Consider the following 17,874-nt stretch of genomic DNA (forward strand, 5'->3'; position numbering starts at 1 on the left):
TGCAAGCTATACTGGTGCAGCAAACACCGTAGCTTCAGAAATAACACTGCAACACTAGCAGCATAGGGGTGCGTGAAGAAGGGTGGGTGGTTTGAAGAGAGAGGGGCAGAGTTAAAATCAGGCAAACATGTGACATTCATCTCATTAGGCTATTTGATGCTCTTCAGCCTTCCACCAGTAATATTTATAAGAGTATCTTTTTTAACGCAGAGCGAACAGTCCCTTTTCCACCAGCACAAAGATACAATGGGGAGTTTGGTTTGAAATTTAAGTTCTTGGAGGAACCAAAATAGTTAAGTATGTAAGAATGCCCAGCTGACTATCTTCAATATTTCTAACACAGCGGCATTCCCCTCTTGGTCCAAAAACCCAGAAATTTTTAAAAAACAAACAGGTTTATGTACCAGGGATCCCCCAATACAGCATCTGACCCATCCTCTGCCTCAGTTTCCCCTTACTGAACCAACCAATAACTGCACATAAGCTCTCGTTTGTTGAGTAACACCCTTTCTTGGGGTCTGTTTTATTAAAATAATATCACAGCTCAATGTCAACTTAAATTAAAACCAGCCTTTCTCCAACTCTACATTGCCTTAGCCACTTGTTCAATAGTTCTTTTCCAAAACCCAGGTCCTGCTGTCTGGTGCTTCCTAAAGCCACTTCCACTTAAAGGTTCTGCCCTTGTCCCACATGTGCCTGGCACAGAAGGCCTCTTCCCCAGGTCCTCTCTAACCCTCGGTCTCCCGCAGAAGTCTTCCTGCAGGTTTCTCATCCTCTGAGTAGCCTCCATCCTCTGAGAAGCAGTGCTTCTTATTTGAGCATCAGGAGATCACCTGATCCCTAGCCTCAACAACAATCACTTGGGGAGGCAGTTTAAAAGTGGCACAGGTAAGGATGAGCCCCACCCCCCTTAAAGCACTAGGTCATCCAGTAACAGTAAACAAAACAAAAAAATGTCACCTGGCCATCTAGAAAAGTCACTTTTACTTATTAGAAATGGAAAAACTGAGCAGCATCAGCTACTCACTCAAATTATAGAGAATTCATACAAGAGCTTGGCTATTTTCATCTCTCCACCTGATGGCAGAAGGACTTACATCCAATGTCTGTTCTACCATAGACTGACTTCAGAAAAACTAGAAATGTGCCCGTCACCTACAGAAGCAATGGAAAAACCTTAGAATGAGCTGCAAAATGTAACAGGGATATCAGAAAACAGATCTGACAATATGCTGCATATATTTAAGAAATAAAAAACATCCCAAAAGTATCGACTTATACATAAAGAATGAGATAAACAGCAAACTCGTGAAGCTGTTCCCTAGCTGCATAACTACTGTATTTATACGACAAAAAGACAAGTACTACTTGCTACTACATATTACATCGGAAAGAAAGTATGTATTGTTTTTTCACTTGGGAATTAAGTTTCATTTGCATTTGTTTTTCATTTTATAATACTATATTTTTATTGTTTAAAACTAAGCAAATTTACCAGATTCCATTGTCATTTGAAGTAAACCATCAATGGCATTGGAAAGCAGACCTCTACTGGATATTCTTAAGTGACTTAATATAACAGGCACAGATTGGTACTCCAAAAACAAGGCCTTCCCTTCATCTGTCTTCAAGTCCACGCAAAGGGAATCAAATGCCTGAGCCAGATAATCAGCTGAAAGAGACATAAAAATGCAAACAATAACTTTATAATCACAGTTCTAATGACTGATCTATAAAGCTCAGTAGAAATAGCTACTTTGAAACTACTACTTATACAGCTATAAAATTAGAGATTAAATGGATCAAGATATTAAGATTTAAATTGTTAGACCTTTATTTTAATATTTCCTGTATTTCTAATTGACGATTTACTGTGCCTTGGTTTAAAGTAGAGAACAGGGAAGTTGGGGGCAGCCCACATTTTTAAAAAGTATGACTCAAAGATTAAAGTATTTTTCTCAAGAGATGAAGTGAACCCTCTTCTGCACTCAAAGCTTTATAATCCAGGTTACAATTACAAGAAATGCTTATTTCTATACTGCATGAATGATGAATGCAGAAATTCAATTTTATTCTCAATATCATATTATTTCCAATATAACAGTGTAACACTGTTTGCGTTATGGCTTTAAAACACAGAAGCATGTTGCACTGGTTTTGAATTTTGAGTTAGTCTATCTCCCCAGCTTTGTTTCCTCTCCTCTGACAAAAGTTTCTCAGCAAGTGCTACATAAATGCCAATAAATACAAATTGTAATTAGTTTCGTGATCCAACTTAAATTTTTTATACAAATTAAACTATGAAAGGGAAGGACAAGGCTATGATAACTTTAAAGCCTGCTTATGTACAAATCTATTTACTTTTCTTCAGATTTTACATGTATGATATATAAAATATATAAGACATACTACACCAATTTCCTAAAAATACACACGAACGCTGAAGATAAAAATAGTCCGGAAATGACAATTGTGATTTTTTTTGGCTTATATTGTATTCTATTCCAGCAGTAATTAAATGGACAACCTGAACTTCTCTCATACTTATTAGCGCCCTTATTCAGGATAGTACTTATGCATATGTAACTTAATACACATAAAGTAGTCCATTGACTTCAAATTGCTTGAAGTCCGTCACATGTTTATGTATCTCACTAAATTAAGGTTGTAGATACATTATAGGGTTTTTTCCTTTGAAGCGTGGTATAATCAATAAATCACAGACCCTGCCAACTTGAGACTATGTGTTCCTCTACATTTGGGAGACATCTACTAATGTGCTTAGAGATGAAGGAGAAGAATACTGGATAAAGACAAAGACTGCAACTACTCCATTCCCATTTACTTTCACAAGGATTTGTTTGGAGAAGTTTAATCTTGTAGTTTATATGCTGATTACCACTCTACAGTATATTAAAATATACAGAGACTTGAGACTCAGGGTTAAATAATAAACTCATCCAAGTACCTTAAATAACCACAGTTTCTTTATTTCAGATCTCCCTATTTCAAATTCTGATTTAGGAATTAAAAACACACTACTCAGTTACAGGATGAAATAATTAAATTTAATGGAGCCATTCTATAGTACGAAAAGTTTAGTTATAGTGCCACCTCCTGGATTTACAACATTTTAGAACAGTGGCCAGCAGCGGATCCGGCTCGTAGGCGGAGGAGCGCAAGCAACTCCATGCGGCTCTCGCCTACAGGCACCCTAGCTCGGAGTGCAGAGCTGATGCTCGGTGCGGGGACAATGCGCGGAGTCCCGGGGCCCCCCGCCTAGAAGCCGGACCCGCTGCTGGCCACTTCCAGGGCACAATGCGGTGTCGGAACAGGTAGGCACTAGCTACCTTAGCTGGGCAGCACTGCCGGACTTTTAACATCCCAGTCGGCGGTCCTGACCAGAGCAACCCAGTGCCTTACATGCTGCGACCCAGTACTGGGTCACGACCTAAACTTTGAAAAACACTGCTTTAGAAGAAAAAAGTAATCTTACTGAAGCTCTTGCGTTATGAACAGAAGAAAATCAGTGCTTTACTTTCAGTGGGAGATCAAAATTCTTATGCAGTAATTTGATGAATGTGCTTTTTATTATTGAAGATCATACTTAACCATGGCATATAAAGTAACAGTAAAAAGCAATGATGAAAAGTTAAAAGTGTTACCATTGTAAGTATTGGGTTTTAGCTGTTTAGCTTGGTTAATGAGTATTGGTAATGGCTATTTTTCATTTTGGGGGTTGTTTGTTTATTACTATCAGGAAGGACTTCTAACTAATGTGATTCTCATTTTAAGAATATATTTTACATTAGTCTATTGGTTAGAATAACATTCTCCCAATTATTAGAACCTGTATCTGTTTTAAAAACTTCAAAAACCCAACCTAAGACACACTTTTATCAGGAATTTTAGTTTTAATAAGACAAATATAGCACAAGCAGTGACAGTGTAAACTTCCACATAATGTCACACTAATGTGCTTCCTACCTAGTCTGGAGAGCCCACATCTGTAAGTACGAAAGCACAGTTCAGTCTCCAGAGTTATTTAATCCTTAGCCTCCCTGGTTAGGCTGCCAATGATAAAAGCAGTAGTAGTCTTGTGATGTGGACATCTATCTGCCCACTGGGAACTGGCCTGAAATCACTCACATATTTCATGGAAGCCTCTGAATAGCCACCCAATAGATCTCAGAGGGTAGATGGTGAACAAAAGTTGACATTGGGGATGGATTTACACTGGCAGCCGAAAGGTGCAATTCTCTATAGTGCATTACCAGTTCTCCAAAATACATAGTCCCCTGTCCCTCTATTCTCCACAGAAGATGTTCTAAAATTTGAAAACATTCTACAAAACAAAGAATGGGTTTTATTTGTAAAAAAATCACATTTAAAATCAGGAGTCAAAGATTAGGTGGTAGTACTCTCTCAAGCTCTATCGACTAATCATCTTCTCAAGATGCTCAGATAATGATGAACACCACCTCAACACACAGATGGAATAGAACAAGGATAAAATTAATCAATTAGCAATTTAACAGTAAATTAATTTAGCCCAATGGTGAAAACCTGCAAGGGATGGCAAAAGCAGAAACATGGTATACCCTCCATCTAGGGATAAATGCCCCCCTAGGGGAGTTCAAATCCACTGAATTGGGCATCTCAGATTCAAGTGCTCTGTCTCTCTCTCTGGCCCCAATACTGGATACACTGGGAGGATCAGGTCTCCTCGTGTGGGAGGGCAGGAGGAAGGAAGGTGTATTAATGTAGAGGGAATATATGGGCCAAAAGTGTTAACATAACCCAGTTATTGTCCAACACTAAACAATCAGTGTTAAACAAGCTTTGGGGCTTAGTGTACAGAGATCTCAACTTGCTTAGTACCATGGCAAACACATCATTAAAAATCCCTTTAACATTTTATTAAAGATACAGAAAAGGAAGGAAAAACAATTAAAGCATTTTAGATGTAAAATATAAAATAAGGTTTTCTTTATAACATCCCTTGTTCCCTTTAGCTGAAGAGAATTTTTAGGAGGAAAAATCCTCATTTGACAATCTCTTAGATGGTATCAAAGATGGTAATAACTGTCTTTTTTGTGGAAAAGAAAGTATGTTAGTTGAGATGGGCTAGAGCGGTTGTTGTTGCTGTCATAGCGAAAGACGACAAAAGAAGCCACATGCAAAAAGTGGGGAGAAAAGAACAGCAGAGATTGAAATTCAGCTTCTGTCTCTGATGTTGACTCTCACTTGCAACCTCACTGTTGCAAAAACACAGGCACAGCACACAGTCTTATTAGCCACTCCGAGACCAACTTAAACCAACATTGGGGTGTTTAGGGCATTGCTTTTAGCTACATCTTTCTGGTCAAAGGCTTACAGAGCTGTAGTAATGAATACAGCCTTGGCTGGCTAAACCAGACTCTTAGTAGAGAGAACGAAAAAGCAGACGGATAAGAAAGATAAGAAATAAGGTAGGGAAGGAAAAGGATGCATGGGGAATGGGGAGGTCACAAAGTCTCACATCCCATGGTGTTTGGGATTCAGCTAGAGCCAGTAGAAGTGGTGATGCCATCTGGGTCCTGCTCTCTGGCCCAGTCTGGTCAGGACATCTCTCAGGATTAGGACAAAGAAGGTCTGGGGTCCCAGGAAATGGTGTGGGTGGCAGTCATGATGGTGAAGCTCCCTCTGATAGCCTATTTTTCTCCTGAAGTCTTTCTTTAAGGACCATACTAAGGTGGGTTGAACAGGGTAAATTTGTAGGCCCAGTTATCACAACCTGGGGTGTGTGTTCTGGCCAGGGGTAGATCATCCTTTCCTTGGCTGTTGCGAGGACTATGTTGATCCCGGACTGGAGTCTCCCTTCCATGAGCAGCAGCTTCTTCTTCCTGGTCATAGAGGGCATTGTGGTGCTCCAGAGCAGCTACAGGAAGGTAGCAACCACTCTTAATACTTCCTCCTAATGATACATGCCTGACAACTCCTCTGGTTTCCCCCGTCCCAGTTAGAGGAAAAGGACTTTGGCAATGGCTCCTCCTCCTGCTCTCTTTCAAGCGAGGTGCTGCTCCCCCTGATAACGAGGCAGCCGTTTGAAAGAACAGTTACTTAACTATAGGAATTGGTTCTTCAAACTATGTGGTCTACAGAGATTCCACTCTTAGCACTCATGCAACTCATGACCACGAGATTGCATTCTTGCTGGCTACGAGTGTTCGTTGGAGCTGTGCCCTAAGTTGCCAGAGCTCTAGTGGAATAAGCTCTCCTGTGGCTAGGTAGATCTCTTCTAGCTAACTCATAAATTCTTGTGCAGTCAGAAACCCACTTGGATAACCTCTGAGTGGATACAGGTTGGCTCCTGACCTTGTAAACAAAAGTCATGAATAGCCTAGGTATGCTCCTGGATGATTTTGTTCTATCTAAATAAACTGAATTCTGACACCACCTTAGGCAGGAATTTAGGGGAAAGTCTAAGGGTAACCCCGTACTTCTGAAACGCTTATAGAGGGTACCAGACATGAGGGCCATGAATCTCTTCTACTCTCCTAGCTGACAAAATGGGCCACCAGAAAAGGAATTTTCATGGACAGGTGGCAAAGGGAACAAGCTGTTAAGGTCTTAAAAGGGGGACCTATCAACACTGCTTATACTATACTTAGGTTCCAAGAGGGAGGAGGGCTTCTGAACTGGAAGAAAAAATGAGACCCTTCAGGAAATTTATTACTGTTCGGTGGGAATAGGAGTTTAATTCACATATTGCTGCCAGATGGACTCTTATGTTGATGGAAAAACCAGATTGCTTCAGGGCTAGCAAAAAGCCCAGTACTGATTAAATTGGTACTATCAGGGAGAAATTGGGTGCTGAGATATAAAAGCTCTTCCATTTTGCTCTATAAGTCAGTCTGATTGAAGGTTCCCTTCTCCAGAGTAGAACGTTCTGAACCTCTGCGGAGGTCATCCAGCCCACATACACGCTGTCAAGTGTAAAGATTTTGGATCAGACAGAGGAGCTGACCACTGTTTTGAGAGACTGTATCAGGCAGAATGGGTAAGATAGCTATGCTGGTAGGTTTACAAGATCTGAATACCAGAACTGCCATGCCCATGCTGGGGCTACCATGCTCATGTGCCCGACATTTTGCTTCAGTTTCCTCAGGACGCTATAAGGAACAATAGAAACATGTACATCAAACACACTGTCCAAAGGATGAGGAAGATATCTATTAGAGAGGTGAGCTTGTGAACCTCCTGGAGCAGAAAGTCCGATACTTGTAGTAGTTTGCTGTAAGCAGGTCTAAATTTGGGAACCCCCATTTGAAGAAAATGTTCTATACGAATGTATGTTTGAGACACCACTTGTAGTTTTTAAAAGGCTCTCCTGAAATGATTTCTCAGGATGTTCTGAAGACCAGGAAGGTGTAGGACTATTGGTGTGACATGTAGAATGCACCACTCCTATAGATGTATGGCCTTCTGACACAGTAGTGATGACCTTACTTCTCCCCTTGCCTATTGATATAGTGCATTGCTGTGGTGTAGTTTGTCAGCACCTGAACTAGTGTTCCCAAAGAGTAGACAGAAAGCTTACATGCCAGGTGGATGGCTCTGAGCTCTAAAATGTGTGTGCGCGCGCGTGGACCATCATACCCAAAGAGTCAAATGATTCAGAAGAGCTCTTTACCCAAGTAGGGGCATCTGTTATCACAATCTTTACAGGCAGGGGTATGGAAAAGGGAACTCTAACTCTGCTGCACACCTAAAGTGGTCTGTACACAAGTTTAACAAGGAGAGGACTTTTTGCAGGTCTGCTATCATCATGGATTCATAGAAATGTAGTGCTGGAGAGGTCATCTAGTCTAACCCCCTATGCTGAGTCATGACCTAGACCATTCTTGACAGGTGTTTATCTAACCTGATCTTAAACACCTCCAGTGATGAGGATTCCACAAATTTCCCTGGTAACTTAGTCCAGTACTTAACTATCCCTATAGTTAGAAAGCTTTTACTAGTATCCAACCTAAATCTCCTTTAATGCAGATTAAGTGCATTATTTCTTGCCCTACTTTCAGTGGACATGGAGACCAACTGATTACCATCTTCTTTATAACAGTCCTTAACATATCTGCAGACTTATCAGCTCCCACTCAGTCTTCTTTTCACAAGACTAAACATGCCCATTTTGTATTTGTGCATTTGATTTTTCCTTATACTTGACTTTACTGTTGATTTCAGACCAATACTCCAATTTCTAAAGGTAATTTTAAATTTCTAATCCTGTGCTCCAAAGTGCTTACCACCTCTTCCAGCATGGTGTTATTCACATATTTTATAAGCTCCACTTCATTATCCCAGTTATTAATGGAAATTCTGACTAGTGCCGGACCCAGGAGAGATCCCTGCAAAACTCCACTGATATGTCCTCCCAGTTTGATAGCAAATCATTGATAGCTACTCTGAATAGTCTTTCAATCAGTTGTGCACCAACCTTACAGTAATTACAGCTAGACCACATTTCTCTAGTTTGCTTATAAGAATGTCATGTGGAATTGTGTCAAAAGTCTTACTAAAATCAGGTCCACTGCTTCCCTCATCCACTAGGCCAGATACATGCACTGTCTGCTGGGTCGATACACTGATCTCCATCATCCTTGCATGGATCAAAGGTGAAGTCTCTCATATTGTGCGATAAACACACATGACAACGTGTCCTAGAATTCTGAGACACGTTCTTGGGTGGGCCTGAAGTTGACTGAGGAGGTCCAGTATTACCTGAAACTTTCTCTGCGGAAAGCTCGAGCTGTTTTGGAGTCTGAACACTATTCCTAATAACTCTATTTTCTGCTTCGAAATCAGTGTGGATTTTGTCTCTGTTGACCTTGAGACCTAGCGAGATGAAGAGTTTCAGGATTGTCTGTACTGGGTTGGTCACCTGTTGTGGTGATCTTCCTCACATTAGCCAGACATCAAAGGTAACAATATACATGGATTCCTTTTGTTTTTAGGTGAGTTTCCACAACCAACAGTTACTTGGGTGAAAACCTCTGGAGCTGTACAAAAGCCAAAGAGCTGAGACTCTGCACCAGTAGTGTGACGTTCCTACCAGGTATCTCAGGTATTTCCAGTGGAGATGTGAAAATAGACATCTTGTGGGTCAACAGCCATAAACCAGTCCACAGGATCTAATGAAGGGATTAAAGAATCTAGGGTTATCATTCTGAACTTAAAACAATGGATGGAAGTGTTGAGACATCAAACATCAAGGAGGGGTCTCCAGCCCCCTTTCTTCTTTGGGATTAAGAAGTGGGAGCAAAAGCCCTGGTGCCTGAACTCCAAGGACACATGTAGGTGCAATAGAAGTTGTAAGAGGGACTCCACCTCCTGCTTCAGCTGTCTCTCATGAGAAGGGTCTCTGAAAAGGGATTGGAAATGGGAGAGAGGACTGAAAGGCAAACCTGACACCAAACCAGGCATGCTGCAGCAACTCAGCTGCAATGACTCATTCCTCCAACAGAGCCTGCAGTGACTCAGTCCTCAAGCATGCTGCAGTAGCCTATCCCTGAGCAGGGCTTGGGTCAGATGACCCCCAGGCACAGGTATTTCACTGACCCCACCAGAGCTGCAAGTTAGTAGTATTATTGCACAGACCTGGCCACAAAACCTCCTGCTGCCTCACAGCATAGCAGACTCCCTAAGCTTCCAGCCTGCCCTTGATCCAGTTCCTGTCCCAACCTTGCCATAGCCTTGTCCATGCCCTACTCTGGCTTTACTCCAGCTCTGTTACTAACCTGCTCCAGCCCCACATCCACCTCATGACCCCTGGACTCACAACCAGACTTCAATCCTTGGGCTGCATCTGGACTCCAACTACAATAATGATTTGGCTTGTCTATGGACTCTGATCCATAGCCTGTCCCTAGACCCCGGTTTTACCATTGCCCTTGACCTGGCATCCAACCTCGACCACCTGTCTTAACCGCCAGTCTTGACTGCCTGGAACTAGCGCCTGATAGGGACTGAAAGTGAATGGGATACCCATTGGTCACAATCTCAAGACCCCTCCTGACTGAGGTAATGCCAAAGGTGTTTGGGGGCAGGGGGGGAAAGACTAGAGCACAAAAGATCCTGTAGAAGTCAAAGCGGACTACTGACATTGGTGTCAAACCTGCTGCCCATTTGAAACCCCTTACTATAGGCAGCCAAGGTCAAAAGAGGGTCACCTCTGGTGAAGTCTCTGACTCTTCTTCAGTGGCTCAGAAGATCTTGCTGGATGACCATAGGCTTGTGTCAAGTAGTGCTGCCTGAAACAGGTTTGGTATCATGGCTGCTTACCTTTATGAGTTGGGACACAAAATCCCAAGCAGCACAGGATAGTTCTGGAATCTTTTAAAGTATGGATGGCTTCATCAGTCTGCCTACTGAAGAAGTTGATTCCCTGAAAACGGGAGTCCTAAATTGTCACCTTGTCTTCCTAGAGATACTGAATGACTGGGAAGCCATGGCAACATTCTCATGGGTAGTGCAGAGGCCACTGTTTGCACCAATCAGACATGTTTAACAGTCTGTAGTGCTGTCCAAGATGTCAGTTGGCCCTCTGACATAAGATTTAAGCTCTGCTTGGTGCTCCTGTCAACAAAATTAGTTTTGTCCTATTTTAAGAAATCCTACCTTGAGAGCAAAAAGAAAAGGAGTACTTGTGGCACCTTAGAGACTAACCAATTTATTTGAGCATAAGCTTTCATGAGCTACAGCTCACTTCATTGGATGCATACTGTGGAAAGTGTAGAAGATATTTTATACACACAAAGCATGAAAAAATACCTCCCCCTACCCCACTCTCCTACACTTTGCTTCTCTACAAAAGAAAAAGGACACTAAACTTTCTAAACTACTACATGCCACAAGGGGCCACAGCAATGGTTCCCTCAACCCACCCAGCAATATTGTTAACCTATCCAACTATACTCTTAGCCCAGCAGAAGCAGCTGTCCTATCTCGGGGCCTCTCCTTCTGCCCCTCGACCCCCACGAACATGATACAGTTCTGTGGTGACCTAGAATCCTATTTTCGACGTCTCCGACTCAAGGAATATTTCCAACATACCTCTGAACAACATACTAATCCACAGAGACCTCCCTACCAACACTACAAAAAGAAGGATTCTAGGTGGACTCCTCCTGAAGGTCGAGACAGCAGACTGGACTGCTACATAGAGTGCTTCCACCGACGTGCATGGGCTGAAATTGTGGAAAAACAGAATCACTTGCCCCATAACCTCAGCCGTGCAGAACACAATGCCATCCACAGCCTCAGAAACAACTCTGACATCATGATCAAAAAGGCTGACAAAGGAGGTGCTGTTGTCATCATGAATAGGTCGGAATATGAACAAGAGGCTGCTCGGCAGCTCTCCAACACCACTTTCTACAAGCCATTACCCTCTGATCCCACTGAGAGTTACCCAAAGAAACTACAGCATTTGCTCAGGAAACTCCCTGAAAAAGCACAAGATCAAATCCGCACAGACACACCCCTGGAACCCCGACCTGGGATATTCTATCTACTACCCAAGATCCATAAACCTGGAAATCCTGGGCGCCCTATCATCTCAGGCATTGGCACCCTGACAGCAGGACTGTCTGGCTATGTAGACTCCCTCCTCAGGCCCTACGCTACCAGCACTCCCAGCTACCTTCGAGACACCACTGACTTCCTGAGGAAACTACAATCCATCGGTGATCTTCCTGATAACACCATCCTGGCCACTATGGAAGTACAAGCCCTCTACACCAACATTCCACACAAAGATGGACTACAAGCCGTCAAGAACACTATCCCCTATAATGTCACGGCTAACCTGGTGGCTGAACTTTGTGACTTTGTCCTTACCCATAACTATTTTACATTTGGGGACAATGTATACCTTCAAATCAGCGGCACTGCCATGCGGGTATGTATGCCACAGTATGCCAACATTTTTATGGCTGACTTAGAACAACGCTTCCTCAGCTCTCGTCCCCTAACGCCCCTACTCTACTTGTGCTATATTGATGACATCTTCATCATCTGGACCCATGGAAAAGAAGCCCTTAAGGAATTCCACCATGATTTCAACAATTTCCATCCCACCATCAACCTCAGCCTGGTCCAGTCCACACAAGAGATCCACTTCCTGGACACTACAGTGCTAATAAACAATGGTCACATAAACACCACCCTATACTGGAAACCAACGGACCGCTATTCCTACCTACATGCCTCCAGCTTTCACCCTGACCACACCACACGATCCATTGTCTACAGCCATGCTCTGCGATACAACCGCATTTGCTCCAACCCCTCAGACAGAGACAAACACCTACAAGATCTCTATCAAGCATTCTTACAACTACAATACCCACCTGCGGAAGTGAAGAAACAGATTGATAGAGCCAGAAGAGTACCCAGAAGTCACCTACTACAGGACAGGCCTAACAAAGAAAATAACAGAACGCCACTAGCCGTCACCTTCAGCCCCCAACTAAAACCCCTCCAACGCATTATTAAGGATCTACAACCTATCCTGAAGGATGACCCAACACTCTCACAAATCTTGGGAGACAGGCTAGTCCTTGCCTATAGACAGCCCCCCAACCTGAAGCAAATACTCACCAGCAACCACATATCACACAACAGAACCACTAACCCAGGAACCTATCCTTGCAACAAAGCCCGTTGCCAACTGTGCCCTCATATCTATTCAGGGGACACCATCACAGGGCCTAATAACATCAGCCACACTATCAGAGGCTTGTTCACCTGCACATCCACCAATGTGATATATGCCATCATGTGCCAGCAATGCCCCTGTGCCATGTACATTGGTCAAACTGGACAGTCTCTACGTAAAAGAATAAATGGACACAAATCAGATGTCAAGAATTATAACATTCATAAACCAGTCGGAGAACACTTCAATCTCTCTGGTCACGTGATTACATATATGAAAGTTGTGATATTACAACAAAAAAACTTCAAATCCAGACTCCAGCGAGAGACTGCTGAATTGGAATTCATTTGCAAATTGGATACAATTAACTTAGGCTTGAATAGAGACTGGGAGTAGCTAAGTCATTATGCAAGGTAACCTATTTCCCCTTGTTTTTTCCTACCCCCTCCTCTCCCTCCTCAGACGTTCTTGTTAAACCCTGGATTTGTGCTGGAAATGGCCCACCTTGATTATCATACACATTGTAAGGAGAGTGATCACTTTAGATAAGCTATTACCAGCAGGAGAATGGGGTGGGGGGAGGTATTTTTTCATGCTTTGTGTGTATAAAAAGATCTTCTACACTTTCCACAGTATGCATCCGATGAAGTGAGCTGTAGCTCACGAAAGCTTATGCTCAAATAAATTGGTTAGTCTCTAAGGTGCCACAAGTACTCCTTTTCTTTTTGCGAATACAGACTAACTCGGCTGTTACTCTGATACCTTGAGAGCAGCGCACGGTAATATGCTATCCTCATGTGCACTTGTGAATGAGTAGGCCTTCCAGCCAAAAAGATTAAATGTTTTTGTTCCTTTTCAGTGAGGACAGATTTCAGAGGACTTTGCTGCTTTGTCCTCTCCCGTATACAGCTTGCACAAGTAGAGAGCCAGGTGCAGGATGTGAGTAAAAAAATTCCAATCCTTTTGCAGGGACTTGAAGTCTTCTGTCTCTTCTCAGAACCAGGCTAAGACAGAAGCAGGCAAACGACAGATGGAAATGACAGGCTCCAGCAGGACACCAATTACTGCCATGGCTAACCTCCCTGGTGTTGCAGAGCGTAATATGTCCAACAACTTGTATTGTTTCTCTAGCATAACCTTAAGGGGAATATCGTCATGCATTTTATTAAATCTTGGAGAACCCTGAATACATCTACAGAGGCCAGTGTAGGTGGGATCATCGTCTCATGGGGGGAAGAGGAGGAAATTTCAGCCCAAACTTGATGCTGTTCCTCTAGAGAATGTTTTTTTTGTTTTTACATTCTCCTCCTCTGGTCTCTTCAGCAGCTGTGGTTGGAGCAACAGAGTTGCAAAAGGGAGACCTAGCCGTGGACACAGTGGAGGAGGCAGGTTTCCTGAAATAGTGTTGAACATCTGAAGGGGGTGATCCAGTATGGTCAGTATTAATATGGATTAGTGCAGAGGGGGATACCTAAGTGGGTAACCCCTGTGAGATCCTGACCTCTTCCTAGCTCCCTTGAAATTCTTCCCTGGAATCTGTCTCAGGATCTCACTGAGCTATCCTGGGGGCAGATAAAAGGTAAGCGGATGATGATTCTCTACTGTGCTCAGCAGTAGAAGAGAAAAAAATGGTTTGCCTCTTCTAGGAGAAAGGCAGTCCTATCAGGTATAAACTCTATATAGATTATGTTGGTATAGGAGATACCTCTCTGGCCAAGCATGGTGGCTGTACATCAGGGAGCTATGTACTGACCTTCCTTAGTTTCTCCAGGAGAGTTGACTCGGATACTGGGCCCACTGAGTACCATGCTTAGTACTATGTGTTGTTTTGGTGCTAAGGTAGCCGGGCCCAATGCATCAGGTACCGTAGAGTTAGTCAATACAAAGAAGTGGAAAACTGCTACTTCTGAGGATGTAGTTAGTGCAGAGGCACTGGATATCAAGGTGCTCTGTACCATATTAGATACCATAGGCAGCTCTGCCCTTAGATTTAGATGGTATCATGTGACCTGCCTTAGAACTTGGTATTGGAATGGGCCTTCTTGCTCTTATGACCCTTCACTGACACAGGCCATTTTAAGTCATAGTGACTTTTCTGCCTCTTGGTAAGCTCCAGAAAAGTTGACCTAGGATCATCTTTGCAGAGGTGCTCCTTACTGCACATGAAAGATGTCAACGCTAATGTACCAGCAGATGAAGGAGGCCTCTACAAGGAAGCCACCCAGGAGATCAAAATCGAGAGACAGCTCATTGAACTCAGAAATGGACTGACACTGACATTGAGGATTCTCTGAAGATCTCCTTGAGTCTGAGGAGACCTCCATCGACTTCTCCAGCAGGAATAATTTCAGGCTCACCTCCCTTGCTCTCTCTGAGTGTGCTTGGAGAAAGAGCAACACAAGGAACTATATTCCAGAACGTGTCCTTTCCCAAGACATATCGAGCACTGAGCGTGACCATCGTTGATGGGTATCGCAGTGTCACATTAAAGACTGGTCTTAAACCCTGGTGATTTAACTTCTGCCATGATCCTAGTACTCCTGTATGTCGGTGTATGGCTAGGTTGTCAGAAACTAACTGACTGACTATGCTAAATACAATATATTCTTGTTTTAAATAGGCCAACAGACAAAAGAAAACAATGACACTAACACTAATACTAAAAAAATCTAAACTAAGCTAAGCTAACTCTCACAGTGTGCAAGAGAAGAAGACATTGCCAAGGGTTCCATCTTGCAACCAGGGAGACAAGAAACTGGAAAGGATTCACTATGCTCTTTATGCCCTCAGATCGGGGTTGTGATGCAAGGTCACTTAGTGTGGAATATGTGGATGATCACATGAAGAACTGATGCTTACCTGCCCCAGCCTCAGGCAGCATGGTTCTGACTGGCCTTTGGCAGCAGTGGACAGAGGATGGGGGTAGAGCAAGATAGGAGACAGCTAAGATAAGGGCTGCATTGCGTATGGGTGTGTACCAGCCCGAATTTCAGCCCAGCTAAAAATGACCAACCAATTTAGAACATATCTTCTGCCCCAATTCTATCTCACTATCATTTGTCCTCCAGTTAGGGAAGTAACCTACGAAATTACTACCATGCCTACTTAACAGATGGGTCAGCAACAAGGACAATGCAGCTCACCATGCACTCAGAGGACATGCAAATGACTACCACAGGATGTTTAAACACTGCTAGCCTGAACATGAAACATGCGGTCTTCTTAAAAAGCAGTGCAAAAACTGCTGCTTATTTATTTCAGCTATAAAAAAACCCCAGCTATCTGAAACACCTAGGCAACCATAACATCACTCAAAAAACAAAATTCAATTGTTGGACTTTGAATAAAACTTCATTTATTCCTGTATCATTTTTATCCTTTCAGATAGCTAAACATGTGAAATATACGATCACCAACATGTCTATTTTCCCCTTCCCTTTTTGCTGTGGATCCACCTTGACAATGTCAAATTATATCATAATCTACATTGAACATCTTAATATAATACAAATTATAAAACTTTAGAAAGCTTTCTGTTTGCTGCAGCATACTTTGTTTCTTAATAAAGTAAAACTTCAAGAACATATTCCTCACTTTACAACTACAAAGTACTTCAGACACAGATATAATACAATCCATTTGATGGACTTTGTGTATTTGATTTTTGCCCAGACAATGGCTGTTTACTAAATGCAATAAAAACATTTAAGAACTTACCTTGTGTTACTGTTTTGAGTACAATTAAAGTTGATACAAATCTCAAAGGTAAAATGGAACTCTTAAAGAAAGCTGCTGTCTTTGGTTTACTTTCAGCAGACTGCTCAGAAGAGCCATGTTGGTTTCCCTTAGTTACTATGCCTTTGAATATGTCTTCACCGAGCCTCCTCATAGTTGATGTCATAGTTGAATGCTGTTGTAAACATTGTATCCATTTTATAAGAGTAGTAAATGTAATCACACAACTAAAATCAAAGTCCATTTTAAAGTACTATATTTATAGAACTGTACATTCTACTGAGGCATGTTATATAAACTGGTGGTAGTAAATTAAAAATATTACAATTAAACTTAGCCAGTGGTAAAATAACATTGAGACACAAATAAATCTAGTAAACCCAGACTATAACAGAATCAGCCTTTACATTATCCTGTTTTGCCTAGATACTATGGGATAGCAACCTAAAAGCAGTTACTGTTCTGTTAAATCTAGTAGAATACAATATTTGCAATGTACCCACAAAGAATTTAAGGATACAATTTAAATTAAAAAAAAAAATTAAATTACTAAACTACCAACCTGCACTTAGTCTCCCACATTGAGTCACAACATAAAATTACTAGAGAAGGAAGCACTGAATATGAGATTAATTTCTTTACGAACACTGTCAGTGACCTCAGTTTCAAGATTCAGACATTCACATGTCAATTTTCTGTAACGAACCAGTCAGTGAGAGTTTGAAATAAATTAGGTAATAAATGCAAAAGGAGTGATGTAGTTTAAGATCATGTATTGGTGAAAAGTAAAATTATAAATGAAAACAAATTTTAAGAAAAAAATTGGCTGTGGGATGACATTCTATACCCAATGTTTCAGCACAATGACATTTAAAAGTGACAAGCAAATTCTGTTTTCATCCACAGCTATCAAATATATTCCTATATGGAAAATGTTCAAAATTAAAGCTAAGCTTAAAGGAAGGGATTTTCAAAGTTGTCTAAGGCAATTAGATGCTCGAGTCCCATTGAAACTCAATAGCAGTAGGACACCTAATTCTTTTAAAAGCCTTTGAAAATCCCAACCAAAAGTGGGATGGATATTGGAAACACTAAACCACTTAGCTATGGTATAGTGTTGCAATAAAATGCCTCCAAACTAAGGAAATGATCACTCATATATATAATGCTATGTTACTCTTTTGCTAAAGGACACTCTTAAAACCCCAGTAGCCTTTACAACTGTTCATATTCATTTTTTTTCTAGGTCTGACCCACTATATTGATTTTCTTTAATACAGAAACATATATTAAGTAATTACAATTATGTAAAATTAAAGAAGGAGAATTTATGCATAATACACTGACATATTATAGAAGCGTCCACCAGCAAAGGAAAAAGTATTTTATTATTGGAATTCATGTCACTGAATTGGAAAGGCAAAACTCTGTGGCAGAAT

At 41.8% G+C, this 17,874-nt stretch overlaps 1 protein-coding gene across 1 annotated transcript in view; it reads right to left on the bottom strand.

Moving 5' to 3' along the window:
- Positions 1-17,874, bottom strand: part of CCDC138 (coiled-coil domain containing 138) — a 74,276-nt gene that overhangs the window by 25,595 nt on the left and 30,807 nt on the right. The window contains 2 exon segments of the mRNA XM_073350871.1: positions 1,496-1,672; positions 16,418-16,610. Coding sequence (XP_073206972.1) covers positions 1,496-1,672; positions 16,418-16,610 — 370 coding nt within the window.

This window comes from Lepidochelys kempii, chromosome 1, assembly GCF_965140265.1.
Source record: "Lepidochelys kempii isolate rLepKem1 chromosome 1, rLepKem1.hap2, whole genome shotgun sequence".
NCBI lineage: Eukaryota > Metazoa > Chordata > Testudines > Cheloniidae > Lepidochelys > Lepidochelys kempii.